General features: G+C 49.6%; 1 protein-coding gene across 2 annotated transcripts in view; it reads right to left on the bottom strand.

The window, feature by feature from the left end:
• Positions 1–234: 234 nt before the first annotated feature.
• The window catches only part of ppil2 (peptidylprolyl isomerase (cyclophilin)-like 2), a 33,375-nt gene continuing 16,380 nt past the window's right edge, over positions 235–17,229 (bottom strand). For both annotated transcript variants that reach the window (XM_042331188.1, XM_042331189.1), the window contains exons 11-20: positions 16,938–17,013; positions 14,755–14,861; positions 12,672–12,761; positions 12,140–12,173; positions 9,816–9,933; positions 7,738–7,794; positions 4,477–4,549; positions 3,338–3,400; positions 762–913; positions 235–456 (exon numbers count right to left, since the gene is read on the bottom strand). In XM_042331188.1, coding sequence (XP_042187122.1) covers positions 363–456; positions 762–913; positions 3,338–3,400; positions 4,477–4,549; positions 7,738–7,794; positions 9,816–9,933; positions 12,140–12,173; positions 12,672–12,761; positions 14,755–14,861; positions 16,938–17,013 — 864 coding nt within the window. In that variant the 3' untranslated portion in view covers positions 235–362. The remainder of the gene's footprint in view (positions 457–761; positions 914–3,337; positions 3,401–4,476; positions 4,550–7,737; positions 7,795–9,815; positions 9,934–12,139; positions 12,174–12,671; positions 12,762–14,754; positions 14,862–16,937; positions 17,014–17,229) is intronic.

Below are 17,229 nucleotides of genomic sequence, written 5' to 3' on the forward strand. Positions count from 1 at the left end.
TGTGTGTCCACGGGGCTGTGTGTGTCCACGGGGCTGTGTGTGTCCACGGGGCTGTGTGTGTCCACGGGGATGTGTGTGTCCACTGTGTGTGTCCACAGGGCTGTGTGTGTGTGTGTGTCCACGGGGATGTGTGTGTCCACGGGGCTGTGTGTGTCCACGGGGCTGTGTGTGTCCATGGGGCTGTGTGTGTCCACAGGGATGTGTGTGTCCATGGGGCTGTGTGTCCACGGGGCTGTGTGTGTCCACGGGGCTGTGTGTCCACAGGGATGTGTGTCCACGGGGCTGTGTGTCCACAGGGATGTGTGTCCACGGGGCTGTGTGTCCATGGGGCTGTGTGTCCATGGGGCTGTGTGTCCACGGAGTTACCAGGAGCTGAAGTCTCCAAAGCCAGTCTTTCCTTTGACCTTCTTGGCTCCGCTGGTGGACGGTCCGCTGTCCTCTACTGCCGGACGTTTCCTACACACACAGGATGGGGTTAATGGTGTGCGTGTGGTGTGGTGTGTGTGTGCGTGGTGTGTGTGGGTGTGCGTGCGGTGTGCGTGTGGTGTGTGTTTGGTGTGGTGTGCATGTGGGTGTGTGGTGTGCATGTGGGTGTGTGGTGTGCATGCATGTGGGTGTGTGGTGTGCATGTGGGTGTGTGGTGTGCATGTGGGTGTGTGGTGTGCATGTGGGTGTGTGGTGTGCATGTGGGTGTGTGGTGTGCATGTGGGTGTGTGGTGTGCATGTGGGTGTGTGGTGTGCATGTGGGTGTGTGGCCTCACGTGGTGGTAGCGGTCACAGGATTGATATATTTCCCTATGCCAGCCTTGAAGGTCTTGGGAGCCTGATCTGCTTTAGTCTTCCTCTGAGACAAACTGGTCTGAGCTCGATCCTCCTCCTGCTTCTCAAACTCCTTCTGACGCTCCGCTGCAATCTACACACAAACACAAGACGGTAGTGTATTTTCCAATCTCAGGTCTCCTGATTGTATGTTTTGTTGAAACGCGTCGGGGGCAGCTAACTGACGACAGTTGAAACGCGTCGGGGCAGCTAACTGACCACAGTTGAAACGCGTCGGGGCAGCTAACTGACGACAGTTGAAACGCGTCGGGGGCAGCTAACTGACGACAGTTGAAACGCGTCGGGGGCAGCTAACTGACGACAGTTGAAACGCGTCGGGGGCAGCTAACTGACGACAGTTGAAACGCGTCGGGGGCAGCTAACTGCCGACAGTTGAAACGCGTCGGGGCAGCTAACTGCCGACAGTTGAAACGCGTCGGGGCAGCTAACTGCCGACAGTTGAAACGCGTCGGGGCAGCTAACTGCCGACAGTTGAAACGCGTCGGGGCAGCTAACTGCCGACAGTTGAAACGCGTCGGGGCAGCTAACTGCCGACAGTTGAAACGCGTCGGGCGCAGCTAACTGCCGACAGTTGAAACGCGTCGGGGGCAGCTAACTGCCGACAGTTGAAACGCGTCGGGGGCAGCTAACTGCCGACAGTTGAAACGCGTCCGGGAAGCTAACTGCCGACAGTTGAAACGCGTCGGGGGCAGCTAACTGCCGACAGTTGAAACGCGTCCGGGGGCAGCTAACTGCCGACAGTTGAAACGCGTCGGGGGCAGCTAACTGCCGACAGTTGAAACGCGTCGGGGGCAGCTAACTGCCGACAGTTGAAACGCGTCGGGGGCAGCTAACTGCCGACAGTTGAAACGCGTCGGGGGCAGCTAACTGCCGACAGTTGAAACGCGTCGGGGGCAGCTAACTGCCGACAGTTGAAACGCGTCGGGGGCAGCTAACTGCCGACAGTTGAAACGCGTCGGGGGCAGCTAACTGCCGACAGTTGAAACGCGTCGGGGGCAGCTAACTGCCGACAGTTGAAACGCGTCGGGGGCAGCTAACTGCCGACAGTTGAAACGCGTCGGGGGCAGCTAACTGCCGACAGTTGAAACGCGTCGGGGGCAGCTAACTGCCGACAGTTGAAACGCGTCGGGGGCAGCTAACTGCCGACAGTTGAAACGCGTCGGGGGCAGCTAACTGCCGACAGTTGAAACGCGTCGGGGGCAGCTAACTGCCGACAGTTGAAACGCGTCGGGGGCAGCTAACTGCCGACAGTTGAAACGCGTCGGGGGCAGCTAACTGCCGACAGTTGAAACGCGTCGGGGGCAGCTAACTGCCGACAGTTGAAACGCGTCGGGGGCAGCTAACTGCCGACAGTTGAAACGCGTCGGGGGCAGCTAACTGCCGACAGTTGAAACGCGTCGGGCAGCTAACTGCCGACAGTTGAAACGCGTCGGGCAGCTAACTGCCGACAGTTGAAACGCGTCGGGGGCAGCTAACTGCCGACAGTTGAAACGCGTCGGGGGCAGGTAACTGCCGACAGTTGAAACGCGTCGGGGGCAGCTAACTGCCGACAGTTGAAACGCGTCGGGGGCAGCTAACTGCCAACAGTTGAAACGCGTCGGGGGCAGCTAACTGCCGACAGTTGAAACGCGTCGAGCAGCTAACTGCCGACAGTTGAAACGCGTCGGGGCAGCTAACTGCCGACAGTTGAAACGCGTCGGGGGCAGCTAACTGCCGACAGTTGAAACGCGTCGGGGGCAGCTAACTGCCGACAGTTGAAACGCGTCGGGGGCAGCTAACTGCCGACAGTTGAAACGCGTCGGGGGCAGCTAACTGCCGACAGTTGAAACGCGTCGGGGGCAGCTAACTGCCGACAGTTGAAACGCGTCGGGGGCAGCTAACTGCCGACAGTTGAAACGCGTCGGGGGCAGCTAACTGCCGACAGTTGAAACGCGTCGGGGGCAGCTAACTGACAACAGTTGAAGCGCGTCGGGGCAGCTAACTGCCGACAGTTGAAACGCGTCAGGTGCAGCTAACTGACGACAGTTGAAACGCGTCAGGCAGCTGACAGCTGAAACTCGAGCAGCTAACTGACGACAGTTGAAACGCGTCGGGCAGCTAACTGCCGACAGTTGAAACGCGTCGGGCAGCTAACTGCCAACAGTTGAAACGCGTCGGGCAGCTAACTGCCAACAGTTGAAACGCGTCGGGCAGCTAACTGCCAACAGTTGAAACGCGTCGGGCAGCTAACTGCCAACAGTTGAAACGCGTCGGGCAGCTAACTGCCAACAGTTGAAACGCAGCGTCGGGCAGCTAACTGCCAACAGTTGAAACGCGTCGGGCAGCTAACTGCCAACAGTTGAAACGCGTCGGGCAGCTAACTGCCAACAGTTGAAACGCGTCGAGCAGCTAACTGACAACAGTTGAAACGCGTCGGGCAGCTAACTGACAACAGTTGAAACGCGTCGGGCAGCTGACAGACAACTTACTGGATCATAGACCAAACACACAAACCAACCTGGGCATCTGCCTCTTCATACGGGTCCACGAACACAGTGGCACTCAGCAGCTTGATCTCAGACTGGAGATCGAGAAAGAGAAGAGAGAGAGTTTAGTTTAAGCCCTCGCTGGGTTAGTGGTCGCTGGTGTCTTCAGTCAGGTCTAGATTACAACTGTCTAAGTTACAACTGAATTCTGGGAGTCTGTTTCTACTTAAGTGAGTCACAGGTAACAGGTGTGAACAGGGGATCACAACAGCAGACAGGAGGAAGGAGATAAAACGAGGGATATTGATTGTACTTCTCTGCTCCATACAGTGTGTGTGTGTGTGTGTGTCAGTTTCCGTTAGCCGGTAATAGCTGGCTTTTAGCCGATAATAAAAATTGAAAAAGACAGAAAAGACGATAAATAAGATTGCCGCTGGCCCATTGTCCGAGAGAAGAAGAAAAATAATGCTTTTTAGCATATCCATTGATGGAAATACATTTGACTAATCATGCTTATCAGTCTGTGAATTTGCATAATTTAGTGGAATGCGTTAACTTGTGTACACTGTACATGCTGTTGACAGTGTTCTCCCGTTAATTACACTATGGATCTCACATTTACGCATCGCCTACTGCGCATTGCTGCATTGTTGAGCAACAAATTGTTGAGCAACATTTTAAGCTAAAACGTTCTGATCTGTTGCATTAGACACTTAACTTTTATTTTTAATTAGCCTAGGCCTGCTGGTTGTATGAATTAGGGATCTATCGGCTCACAACTGTCCCAGAGTCTGTTTTGGAATAGGCCATTTCTTTCTCAACAAGCTGACCAATAGAATAGGTTCACTTTTCTACTCTGGCTGACAGTCGATTGACATTGGCTAGTGATTTTTGCTGTTCGTTACTCGTCTCGTTGGCTGATGAAAAGTAAACTTAACATCCTCAAAGTGGGTAAGAAGGGCCCCCCATATCACTGTTTCCTTGACTGTTAAGACTGCATGAATTACTATATTCTCATGTTATTTCATATCCACCCAATGCATATGGGTCCTGTACATTTCTCAAAATGTCCAGTCAATTTAAAACGCTGCTGGTTAAATATACCACGCCACATTTTCCGAACGGAAACCCTGGTGTGTGTGTGTGTGTGTGTGTGTGTGTGTGTGTGTACCTTGGGTTTATCGGTTTTAGGATCAGCCTCTATGTTCTCCATGGCTGTCAGAGCCTCAAAGCCTCCCACCACCCTGGGAAGAAACAAGACAACATATCTTCAAAACTACACAAAGCTTCCTTTCTACGTGTCGGCCGGACAGAACTACAACGTAGGGTGAGCTTAAGGGGGAGGGGTGTGTCTGTTAGCAGCAGCTGGTGTGTGAGCTCTAATATTAAGGAAGTCTCGAGGTTCTTCTCTCCTCCGTTAGAATACCTCATGATCAGCTGTAGACCATACTATTTACCAAGAGAGTTCATCTATATTTTTCGTAGCCATCTATATACCATCTGAGCTGTATAAAAGGCCATAAGCAAACAAGAAAACGCTCATTCAGAGTTGGCGCTCCTAGTGGCCGGGGACTTTAATGCAGGGAAACTTAAATCAGTTTCACCTCATTTCTACCAATATGGTCACGTGTGCAACCAGAAGGGGGGAAAAAAAACCTATTCAGACCCCTTGACTTTTTCCACTTTGTGAGGCTACAACCTTATTCTAAAATTGATTAAATTGTTATTCATTTGTCCTGATGGAAGGTGAACCTTCACCCCAGTCTGAGGTCCTGAGCGCAATCAAGGATCTCTGTACTTTGATCCATTCATCTCTGCCTCGGTCCTGACTAGTCTCCCCAGTCCCTGCCGTTGATAAACATCCCCACAGCATGATGCTGCCACCACCGTGCTTCACTGTAGGGATGGTGTCAGGTTTCCTCCAGACGTGACACAATCATGTAGGCCAAAGAGTTCAATTTTGGTTTCATCAGACCAGAGAATCTTGTTTCTCATAGTCTGAGAGTCCTTCGGGTGTCTTTTGGCAAATTCCATGCGGGCCCTTGTGCCTTTTACTGAGGAGTGGCTTCCATCTGCCCACTCTACCATAAAGGCCTGATTAGTGGAGTGCTGCAGAGATGGTTGTCCTTCTGGAAGGTTCTCCCAACCTGTTTTCACTTTGTCATTATGGGGTATTGTGTGTCGATTGATGAGTAAAAAAATATTGAATCCATTTTAGAATAAGGCTGTAAACGTAACAAAATGTGGAAAAAGTCAAGGGGTCTGAATAGTTTCAGAATTCCCTGTACGTGGTAGTAGAGTAGTGGCCTGAGGGGGAACACTGTTGCCAAAAGCGTTCTGAAATGTCATGTATACTGAAATAAAATATAAAAGCAACCATTTCAAACAGTTTACTGAGTTACAGTTCATAAGGAAATCAGTCCACTTAAATTCATTCATATGGATGTGACATGACTGGGAATACAGATATGACTCTGTTGGTCACAGACACCTTTAATAAAAGTAGGGGCGTGGATCAGAAAACCAGTCAGTATCTGGTGTGACCATTTGCCTCATGCAGCGCGACACATCTCCTTCACATAGAGTTGATCAGGCTGTTGATTGTGGCCTGAGGAATGTTGTCCCACTCCGCTACAATGGCTGTGAGAAGTTGCTGGATATTGGTGGGAACTGGAACACGACGATCCAGAGCATCCCAAACATGCTCAATGGGTGACATGTCTGGTGAGGACGCAGGCCATGGAAGAACTGGGACATTTTCAGCTTCCAGTGATTGTGTCCAGATCCTTGTGACACGGGGCTGTGCTTTATCATGCTGAAACATGAGGTGATAACAGTGGATGAATGGCACGACAATGGGCCTCAGGATCTCATCACAGCATCTCTGTGCATTCAAATTGCCATCGATAAAAAGCATTTGTGTTCGTTGTCCGTAGCTTATGACTGCCCATAAGATAACCCCACCACCACGGGGCACTCTGTTCACAACATTATCAGCAAACCGCTCACCCACATGACGCCATACACGTGGTCTGCGGTTGCGAGGCCGGTTGGACACACTGCAAAATTCTCTAAAACAATGTTGGAGGCGGCTTGTGAAATTAACATTAAATTCTCTGGCAACAGCTCTAGTGGACATTCCTGCAGTCAGCATGCCAATTGCACGCTGCCTAAAAACTTGAGACATCTGTGTTGTGTGACAAAAAAATGCACATTTTAGAGAGTGGCCTTTTATTGTCCCCAGCACAAAGTGCACCTGTGTAATGATCATGCTGTTTAAGCAGTTTCTTGATATGCCACACCTGTCAAGTGGATGGATTATCTTGGAAAAGGAGAAATGCTCACTAACAGGGATGTAAAACAAATTGTGCACAAAAGTTGAGAGAAATTAGCTTTTTCTGTGTATGGAACATTAGTGATGGTTTTATTTCAGCTCATGAAAAACATGGGACTGCGCGTATATATATATATATATATTTGTTTGTTCAGTGTAATACTTGAACTGTATAACGGTCTTAATGTTGCTGGAAGCCAGGAAGAGTTGCTGCAGCTTATAGGCATCTTTAATAAATACAAAAGGCTGTATCATGATCCAAACACACGAAAAGGGCACAGCAATGCCTCCCCCCCCGGATATTTGACATGGGTCCTCAGATATCCTCAACAAGTTAAACAGCTGCACCATTGAGAGCATCTTGACTGGCTGCATCACCGCCTGGTATGGCAACTGTACAGTTTGGTGGAGGAGGAGTATTGTTCTGGGGCTGTTTCCATGGATTGGGCCCCTTAGTTCCAGTGAAGGGAAATCTTAACGCTACAGCATACAATGACATTCTAGATGATTCTGTGCTTCCAATTTTGTGGCAACAGTTTGGGGGAAGGCCCTTTCCTGTTTCAGCATGACAATGCCCCCGTGCACAAAGCGAGGTCCATACAGAAATGGTTTGTCGAGATCAGTGTGGAAGAACTTGACTGGCCTGCACAGAGCCCTGACCTCAACCCCACCGAACACCTTTGGGATGAATTGTAACACTGACTGCAAGCCAGGCCTAATTGCACAACAGCAGTGCCCGGCCTCACTAATGCCCTTGTTCCTACATCTAGTGGAGATCCTTCCCAGAAGAGTGGAGGCTGTTATAGCAGCAATGTTCCAACATCTAGTGGAAAGCCTACCCAGAAGAGTGGAGGCTGTTATAGCAGCAATGTTCCAACATCTAGTGGAAAGCCTTCCCAGAAGAGTGGAGGCTGTTATAGCAGCAAAGGAGGGACCAACTCCATATTAATGCCCATTACAACCAAACAGGGCTCTCTGGTCCGGGGTCAGAACCGGGCTCTGGCCAGTCTGGTACCCAGAGCACAGACATGCCATCTCCATCACATATTCAAGCCAATACAACAGAGATATTTTAAATGAAATCCGTATATCTCTTACCTTCCAAACACGGTATGTTTCCTGTCCAGGTAGGGACATGACCGGAAGGTGATGAAGCTGGGAAAGGAAACAACACATTCAAGTATGGTCAATGTCTCTGTCGTGACATCTCAGCAGCATGGCCTCTCTAATGTCATCAGGTCAATGTCTCTGTCGTGACATCTCAGCAGCATGGCCTCTCTAATGTCATCAGGTCAATGTCTCTGTCGTGACATCTCAGCAGCATGGCCTCTCTAATGTCAATGTCTCTGTCGTGACATCTCAGCAGCATGGCCTCTCTAATGTCATCAGGTCAATGTCTCTGTCGTGACATCTCAGCAGCATGGCCTCTCTAATGTCATCAGGTCAATGTCTCTGTCGTGACATCTCAGCAGCATCTAATGTCAGGTCAAGCATCTGGCATGGCCTCTCTAATGTCATCAGGTCAATGTCTCTGTCGTGACATCTCAGCAGCATCTCATGTCATCAGGTCAATGGACATCTCAGCAGCATGGCCTCTCTAATGTCATCAGGTCAATGTCTCTGTCGTGACATCTCAGCAGCATGGCCTCTCTAATGTCATCAGGTCAATGTCTCTGTCGTGACATCTCAGCAGCATGGCCTCTCTAATGTCATCAGGTCAATGTCTCTGTCGTGACATCTCAGCAGCATGGCCGCTCTAATGTCATCAGGTCAATGTCTCTGTCGTGACATCTCAGCAGCATGGCCTCTCTAATGTCATCAGGTCAATGTCTCTGTCGTGACATCTCAGCAGCATGGCCTCTCTAATGTCATCAGGTCAATGTCTCTGTCGTGACATCTCAGCAGCATGGCCGCTCTAATGTCAATTTCTCTGTCGTGACATCTCAGCAGCATGGCCTCTCTAATATCATCAGGTCAATATCTCTGTCGTGACATCTTAGCAGCATGGCCTCTCTAATGTCATCAGGTCAATGTCTCTGTCGTGACATCTCAGCAGCATGGCCGCTCTAATGTCATCAGGTCAATGTCTCTGTCGTGACATCTCAGCAGCATGGCCTCTCTAATGTCATCAGGTCAATGTCTCTGTCGTGACATCTCAGCAGCATGGCCTCTCTAATGTCATCAGGTCAATGTCTCTGTCGTGACATCTCAGCAGCATGGCCGCTCTAATGTCATCAGGTCAATGTCTCTGTCGTGACATCTCAGCAGCATGGCCGCTCTAATGTCATCAGGTCAATGTCTCTGTCGTGACATCTCAGCAGCATGGCCTCTCTAATGTCATCAGGTCAATGTCTCTGTCGTGACATCTCAGCAGCATGGCCTCTCTAATATCATCAGGTCAATGTCTCTGTCGTGACATCTCAGCAGCAGCTCTAATGTCAATTTCTCTGTCGTGACATCTCAGCAGCATGGCCTCTCTAATGTCATCAGGTCAATGTCTCTGTCGTGACATCTCAGCAGCATGGCCTCTCTAATGTCATCAGGTCAATGTCTCTGTCGTGACATCTCAGCAGCATGGCCGCTCTAATGTCATCAGGTCAATGTCTCTGTCGTGACATCTCAGCAGCATGGCCTCTCTAATGTCATCAGGTCAATGTCTCTGTCGTGACATCTCAGCAGCATGGCCTCTCTAATGTCATCAGGTCAATGTCTCTGTCGTGACATCTCAGCAGCATGGCCTCTCTAATGTCATCAGGTCAATGTCTCTGTCGTGACATCTCAGCAGCATGGCCTCTCTAATGTCATCAGGTCAATGTCTCTGTCGTGACATCTCAGCAGCATGGCCGCTCTAATGTCATCAGGTCAATGTGACATCTCAGCAGCAGGCTCAATGTCATCAGGTCAATGTCTCTTCGGCTCCACTGAGGAAATGGGGGGGGGGGGCACTAACGGGAGCAAAAGGAGGGAGCAAAAGACAGTATCACTTCATGCTGAAGTGTACACTCGTTCACTACTTCCCACAAATTTAAAAGCATTGGAGGCGGCTTGGGCTAGTGGAGGTTTCCACCACATTTCTGATACCAGCCATCTCCTTTCAAATTAGTTAAGGGAAGGGAACAAGTGTACACTTTATGAGGAAAGAGGGATAACTGGGACATAAGACAATGACAACTCACAACTGGGACTTGTTGGTGTTGGGTCCTGAGTTGGCCATGCTGAGAACCCCTCGTCCGGTGTGGGACAGGTTGGGACGAAACTCATCTTTGAAGGGCTTACCCCAGAATGACTCTCCTCCTGAAGAGGGACAGAGAGAGAGAGAGCGAGGGGGGCAGACAGAGAGAGAGAGCGAGAGAGAGAGAGAGGGGGGGCAGAGAGAGAGAGAGAGAGAGGGGGCAGACAGAGAGAGAGAGAGACAGAGAGAGAGAGAGGGGGCAGGCAGACAGAGAGAGAGAGAGCGAGGGGGCAGACAGACAGAGAGAGCAGAGACAGAGAGAGAGAGAGCGGGGGGCAGACACAGACAGAGAGAGAGAGCGAGGGCGAGCAGACAGAGAGAGAGCAGACAGAGAGAGAGAGCGAGGGGGCAGGCAGACAGAGAGAGAGCGAGCGAGGGGGCAGACAGAGAGAGAGAGAGCAGAGCGAGCGGGGCAGACAGAGAGAGAGAGAGAGCGAGCGAGGGGGCAGACAGAGAGAGAGAGAGCGAGCGGCGGGGCAGACAGAGAGAGAGCAAGCGAGGGGGCAGACAGAGAGAGAGAGCGAGCGAGGGGGGGGGGCAGACAGAGTGAGATATACCAACTTGTAATTAGGATTCTAAGTATTGGGAGAAAAATCCAATAGAACATCTAGACCCAGAATGATCCTACATAAAGGAGCAGTAACTCAGACGACTCCCTCTGACTGGAAATCTAAATTACAGGGCAGTGAAATGGTGGTACCATTGGAAATTAAGCCACAAAACCTAATAATTCAATGCACTGAACCCAAGAGATGGACCCTGAGAGAGTCTCCTGTTAAAACCACTAAACAACACTGTTATTCAAACACACAAGGAAATCAAATCAAAACCCTGCGTCGCCACGCCCTGCGTTGTCACCAAATAACATCCATTTAAAAACATAAAATAATGTATACCTTGACATGATATTTTGGCCATATTGCCCAGCCCAACAGGACCGGTGTCTTGTCTAAACATTAATTTCAAAACAAGCTGGCTAGGATCTCGTCTTTTCACAACGACCACGGAGAATCTATTGAATGGAGGCGTGTTCTACCGTCCTGTGTGTGCGCCATGCTGGGATCATTTTACAGCTAGCTGGCCAATCATCTCCTGATTGTCTCCTCTCATCCATAAACACACCTGGTGACATTAGTGCATAATTTATCACCTGGCTGACATTTCCCTCCGCACAGCTGGCTCTCTGCCAAACATACAGACATTATCACATCCACCCAGGGCTACAAATTAACATCCGCAACCTGACAAATGGCGGTCGATTTTGGTGGGTCAGATGTCCACTTTACCAGCCTAGTTGACAGGTGGTCAGATGTCCACTTTACCAGCCTAGTTGACAGGTGGTCAGATGTCCACTTTACCAGCCTAGTTGACAGGTGGTCAGATGTCCACTTTACCAGCCTAGTTGACAGGTGGTCAGATGTCCACTTTACCAGCCTAGTTGACAGGTGGTCAGATGTCCACTTTACCAGCCTAGTTGACAGGTGGTCAGATGTCCACTTTACCAGCCTAGTTGACAGGTGGTCAGATGTCCACTTTACCAGCCTAGTTGACAGGTGGTCAGATGTCCACATTGTTTTGTTCACAAGCTAGGTTGTTTTTTTCCTAACGTTTGACTTTCATCAGCTATTGAAGAAAAGACAAGGCTTCTACTAGTCAGACTCAATCTCACAGGCATTAACATGACTCCAGTGACGTTACCACGGTAACCTCCCGCCCTTAAAGGGGCAGGTGAACATTTTTGACGTCGTCTCTATGATATTTTGGTAAAAAGACTCGGGCCACGAAATGTTTAATTATTAAATTTACCACAGTTACCTCTTACGAGTAATAGATGTGTTGTTTCAGAGACATCACAAAGCTCATTCTTTTTTCTTGGTGTAATGTTAGTGTCACAGACATATTTTGGCTGGCACACACACACTAGTCGAATAGGTAGTACTGGAGGGGGGGTCGCAATAAAGCCCCCTCCGCCTGCTAGAGCAGCTCTCCCCCTCCCCACAGTACGGCCCCCTCCCCCTTGCCCATAGTACGGCCCCTCCCAGTATGGCCCCCTTCCCACAGTACGCCCCCCTCCCCACAGTACGGCCCCCTCCCTCCCCACAGTACGGCCCCCCCCCCTTGCCCACAGTATGGCCCCTTGACCACAGTATGGCCCCCTCCCAGTAAGGCCCCCTCCCCACAGTATGGCCCCCTCACAGTACGGCCCCCCTCCCTCAGTAGTCAAGGGGTTTTACTCTCCACTACTCATGTTGTAGGGTCTAAACTTACCTAAACCAGTCCCAGTTGGGTCTCCTCCTTGGATCTGAAACACATTGGGAAATATATCTATTTACAAACATTGATGAATTAACAATGTGTTTGTTGTGGTAACAGGTGGTGAGTATAGTTAATTCGAGACAGGTGAGTCATAATGAATCACTAGAGTTGAGACAGGTGAGTCATAATGAATCACTAGTGTTGAGACAGGTGAGTCATAATGAATCACTAGTGTTGAGACAGGTGAGTCATAATGAATCACTAGTGTTGAGACAGGTGAGTCATAATGAATCACTAGTGTTGAGACAGGTGAGTCATAATGAATCACTAGTGTTGAGACAGGTGAGTCATAATGAATCACTAGTGTTGAGACAGGTGAGTCATAATGAATCACTAGTGTTGAGACAGGTGAGTCATAATGAATCACTAGTGTTGAGACAGGTGAGTCATAATGAATCACTAGTGTTGAGACAGGTGAGTCATAATGAATCACTAGTGTTGAGACAGGTGAGTCATAATGAATCAGTAGTGCGTTTAGTCTCACCATGAAGTTCCTGATAGATCTGTGGAAAACAGTTCCGTCGTAGTAACCCTTCTTACACAGCTTGGTGAAGTTCTCTCCTGCTTTAGGAACCTGGGCGAGAGAGCAGGAGGAGTTTTTAAAACCACAGTCCTGTACGAGACAAAGTTAAAGACCTGTCCTGTGTCACTCCACATCATATTTCCAGAAGGCTTGCTAATGCCCCCCCCCCCTCACAGACCGTGATTTTAGCAGTCATACACCACGATTCTGCCATAGGTCGTAAAGGATTGTCAGACGTCTTGGCTGGTTCAGTGAGACAGGGTCTAGGTCTGTTGGTTCAGTACCACTACATCTTGGCTGGTTCAGTGTGACAGGGTCTAGGTCTGTTGGTTCAGTACCACTACATCTTGGCTGGTTCAGTACCACTACATCTTGGCTGGTTCAGTGTGACAGGGTCTAGGTCTGCTGGTTCAGTACCACTACGTCTTGGCTGGTTCAGTGAGACAGGGTCTAGGTCTGCTGGTTCAGTACCACTACATCTTGGCTGGTTCAGTACCACTACGTCTTGGCTGGTTCAGTGAGACAGGGTCTAGGTCTGCTGGTTCAGTACCACTACATCTTGGCTGGTTCAGTGTAACAGGGTCTAGATCTGCTGGTTCAGTACCACTACATCTTGGCTGGTTCAGTGAGACAGGGTATAGGTCTGCTGGTTCAGTACCACTACGTCTTGGCTGGTTCAGTGAGACAGGTTCTAGGTCTGCTGGTTCAGTACCACTACATCTTGGCTGGTTCAGCGTGACAGGGTCTAGGTCTGCTGGTTCAGTACCACTACGTCTTGGCTGGTTCAGTGTAACAGTGTCTAGATCTGCTGGTTCAGTACCACTACATCTTGACTGGTTCAGTGAGACAGGGTCTAGGTCTGCTGGTTCAGTTCCACTACATCTTGGCTGGTTCAGTGTGACAGGGTCTAGATCTGCTGGTTCAGTACCACTACATCTTGGCTGGTTCAGTGAGACAGGGTCTACGTCTGCTGGTTCAGTACCACTACATCTTGGCTGGTTCAGTACTACTACGTCTTGGCTCCCCGTTCAGTGAGACAGGGTCTAGTTCTGCTGGTTCAGTACCACTACATCTTGGCTGGTTCAGTGTGACAGGGTCTAGGTCTGCTGGTTCAGTACCACTACGTCTTGGTTGGTTCAGTGAGACAGGGTCTAGGTCTGCTGGTTCAGTACCACTACATCTTGGCTGGTTCAGTACCACTACGTCTTGGCTGGTTCAGTACCACTACGTCTTGGCTGGTTCAGTACCACTACGTCTTGGCTGGTTCAGTACCACTACATCTTGGCTCCTCGTTCAGTGAGACAGGGTCTAGGTCTGTTGGTTCAGTACCACTACATCTTGGCTCCTCGTTCAGTGAGACAGGGTCTAGGTCTGTTGGTTCAGTACCACTACTTCTTGGCTCCTCGTTCAGTGAGACAGGGTCTAGGACTGCTGGTTCAGTACCACTACGTCTTGGCTGGTTCAGTACCACTATGTCTTGGCTCCTGGTTCAGTGAGGTCGTAGGCGCCCACAAAGTTCTGGCAGTGCCTTCATCGTGTAGTGTGGCTGGTGTTACGAGCCAATCCCGGTGACTGACCAATAGGAACGCGGCTGGCACACAATAATACGATTATTCTGAATAGAACGATTTATATAATATTTGGATTTAAAAATGCTAACATGCTGTGTCGGAAGAAGGATTTCCCTGAAAATCAGGCTACCTGATGGGGTTTTCATACATTCCCAAAATCACCAATTATAATGAACGTTCTACAACAGCAACCATGTTATTTTGGAAGTTAATTGATTATGAGGGAAAACCATGCATGGAGGGAGGAGGAGAGAGAGAGCGAGAGGGATGGAGGGAGGAGGAGAGCGAGGTGGATGGAGGGATGAGGACAGAGAGAGAGGGATGAGGACAGAGAGAGAGGGAGGCGAGAGGGAGGGAGGAGAGAGGGTTGGAAGAGGGGGAGGGTTGGAAGAGGGGAAGAGGGAAATGGAACACACTCTCCCACCATGGCAAAAGCCATGTTGGACCAAAGTGAACTTCAAAGGACCACACACCTTGTCACAGTACAGCTCCAGGTTGATGTCTCCCTTGTTGGTGTGGAGGCGAACATAGCCTTTCTTCTTCACATAGGAATAACGCACCGTGTCATCTGAGATGGCATCTACAACAACCAGAGAAAACATCATGTGTTCCTCAAACACAGACATGTTGCTGAGCTGTTCTCTGTGTGGAGAGACTACTAACACTAACCCACAGTGTGTTGTTACCAGACACTACTAACCCACAGTGTGTTGTTACCAGACACTACTAACCCACAGTGTGTTGTTACCAGACACTACTAACCCACAGTGTGTTGTTACCAGAGACTACTAACCCACAGTGTGTTGTTACCAGAGACTACTAACCCACAGTGTGTTGTTACCAGAGACTACTAACCCACAGTGTGTTGTTACCAGAGACTACTAACCCACAGTGTGTTGTTACCAGAGACTACTAACCCACAGTGTGTTGTTACCAGAGACTACTAACCCACAGTGTGTTGTTACCAGAGACTACTAACCCACAGTGTGTTGTTACCAGAGACTACTAACCCACAGTGTGTTGTTACCAGACACTACTAACCCACAGTGTGTTGTTACCAGACACTACTAACCCGCAGTGTGTTGTTACCAGACACTACTAACCCGCAGTGTGTTACCAGACTACTAACCCACAGTGTGTTGTTACCAGACACTACTAACCCACAGTGTGTTGTTACCAGAGACTACTAACCCACAGTGTGTTGTTACCAGACACTACTAACCCAGTGTGTTGTTACCAGAGACTACTAACCCACAGTGTGTTGTTACCAGACACTACTAACCCACAGTGTGTTGTTACCAGACACTACTAACCCACAGTGTGTGTTACCAGACACTACTAACCCACAGTGTGTTACCAGACACTACTAACCCACAGTGTGTTACCAGACTACTAACCCACAGTGTGTTGTTAGCAGGGACACTGGCTGTGGACAGTGTGTTGTTACCAGACACTACTAACCCACAGTGTGTTGTTAGCCAGGGGAACTACTAAAAACAGTTTGTTACCAGACACTACTAAACCCACAGTAGTGCTCTACACCCCTACTAGCAGACACTACTAACCCACAGCTCTGTTACCCCTACTAACCCACAGTGTTTGTTACCCAGACACTACTAACCCCAGTGTGTTGTTACAGACACTACTAACCCACAGCTGTTACAGCACTACTAACCCCAGTGTGTTGTTACAGCACTACAACCCACAGTGTGTTACACCCAGACACTACTAACCCACAGTGTGTTGTTACCAGACACTACTAACCCACAGTGTGCGCTACACCTACAGCTCAGACACTACACTAACCCTACAGCTCTACAGTTGTTACACCACTACTAACCCACAGCTCTACAGTTACACCCACTACAACCCACAGTGTGTTGTTACAGCACTACTAACCCACAGTGTGTTGTTACACCCCTACAACCCACAGTGTGTTGTTACCAGACACTACTAACCCACAGTGTGTTGTTACAGACACTACTAACCCACAGTGCTTGTTCTACAGACACTACTAACCCACAGCTCTGTTACCCCTACAGCACTACTAACCCACAGTGTGTTACACCCCTACAGCTACTAACCCCAGTGTGTTGTTACAGCTCTACACCCCTACAGTTGTTACAGCACTACTAACCCCAGTGTACAGTTACAGCACTACTAACCCACAGCTCTACACCCCTACAGCTCTACAGTGTGTTGTTACAGCTCTACAACCCACAGCTGTTACCACACCACTACTAACCCACAGTGTGTTGTTACCCCAGACACTAGCCCACAGTACACCAGACACTACTAACCCACAGTGTGTTGTTACCAGACACTACTAACCCACAGTGTGTTGTTACCAGACACTACTAACCCACAGTGTGTTGTTACCAGAAGTAGGACACGGCAGAACAGTGGGAACGACACGCCTAACCCACAGTGTGTTGTTACCAGACACTACTAACCCAGACAGTGTGTTGTTACCATGGTGACTACTCACCCACAACATCTTTCAGACCCAGCCACCAATGTGTTGTTAAAACACTGACTAGGTACAGTGTGTTGTTACCAGACACTACTAAGACAGTGTGTTGTTACAGACAAACCTGGCTAACCCGCAGTGTGAGAGTCAGACTACTAACCCGCAGTGTGTTACCAGACTACTAACCTGCAGTGTGTTCGGTAGCAGGGGTCATGGCTGTGGAGGTGAAGGAAGCAGACACTCTGCCAGTAGAGTAATGAGCCTAGGGGAAGGAGAGAAAACAGTTAGTACCCTACACACTAAACCCTTAACAGCTAGGCTCTACACCCCTACAGCTCTACAACCCTACAGCTCTACACCCCTACAGACACACTGGCTGCCTACAGAGGACAGTCTGGCTCTACACCCCTACAGCTCTACACCCAGACAGCCCTGGCTGCCCAGAGAGGACAGTCTACAGCTCTACAGACACCCCTAC

This window comes from Oncorhynchus tshawytscha, linkage group LG12 (assembly GCF_018296145.1).
Source record: "Oncorhynchus tshawytscha isolate Ot180627B linkage group LG12, Otsh_v2.0, whole genome shotgun sequence".
Lineage (NCBI taxonomy): Eukaryota > Metazoa > Chordata > Actinopteri > Salmoniformes > Salmonidae > Oncorhynchus > Oncorhynchus tshawytscha.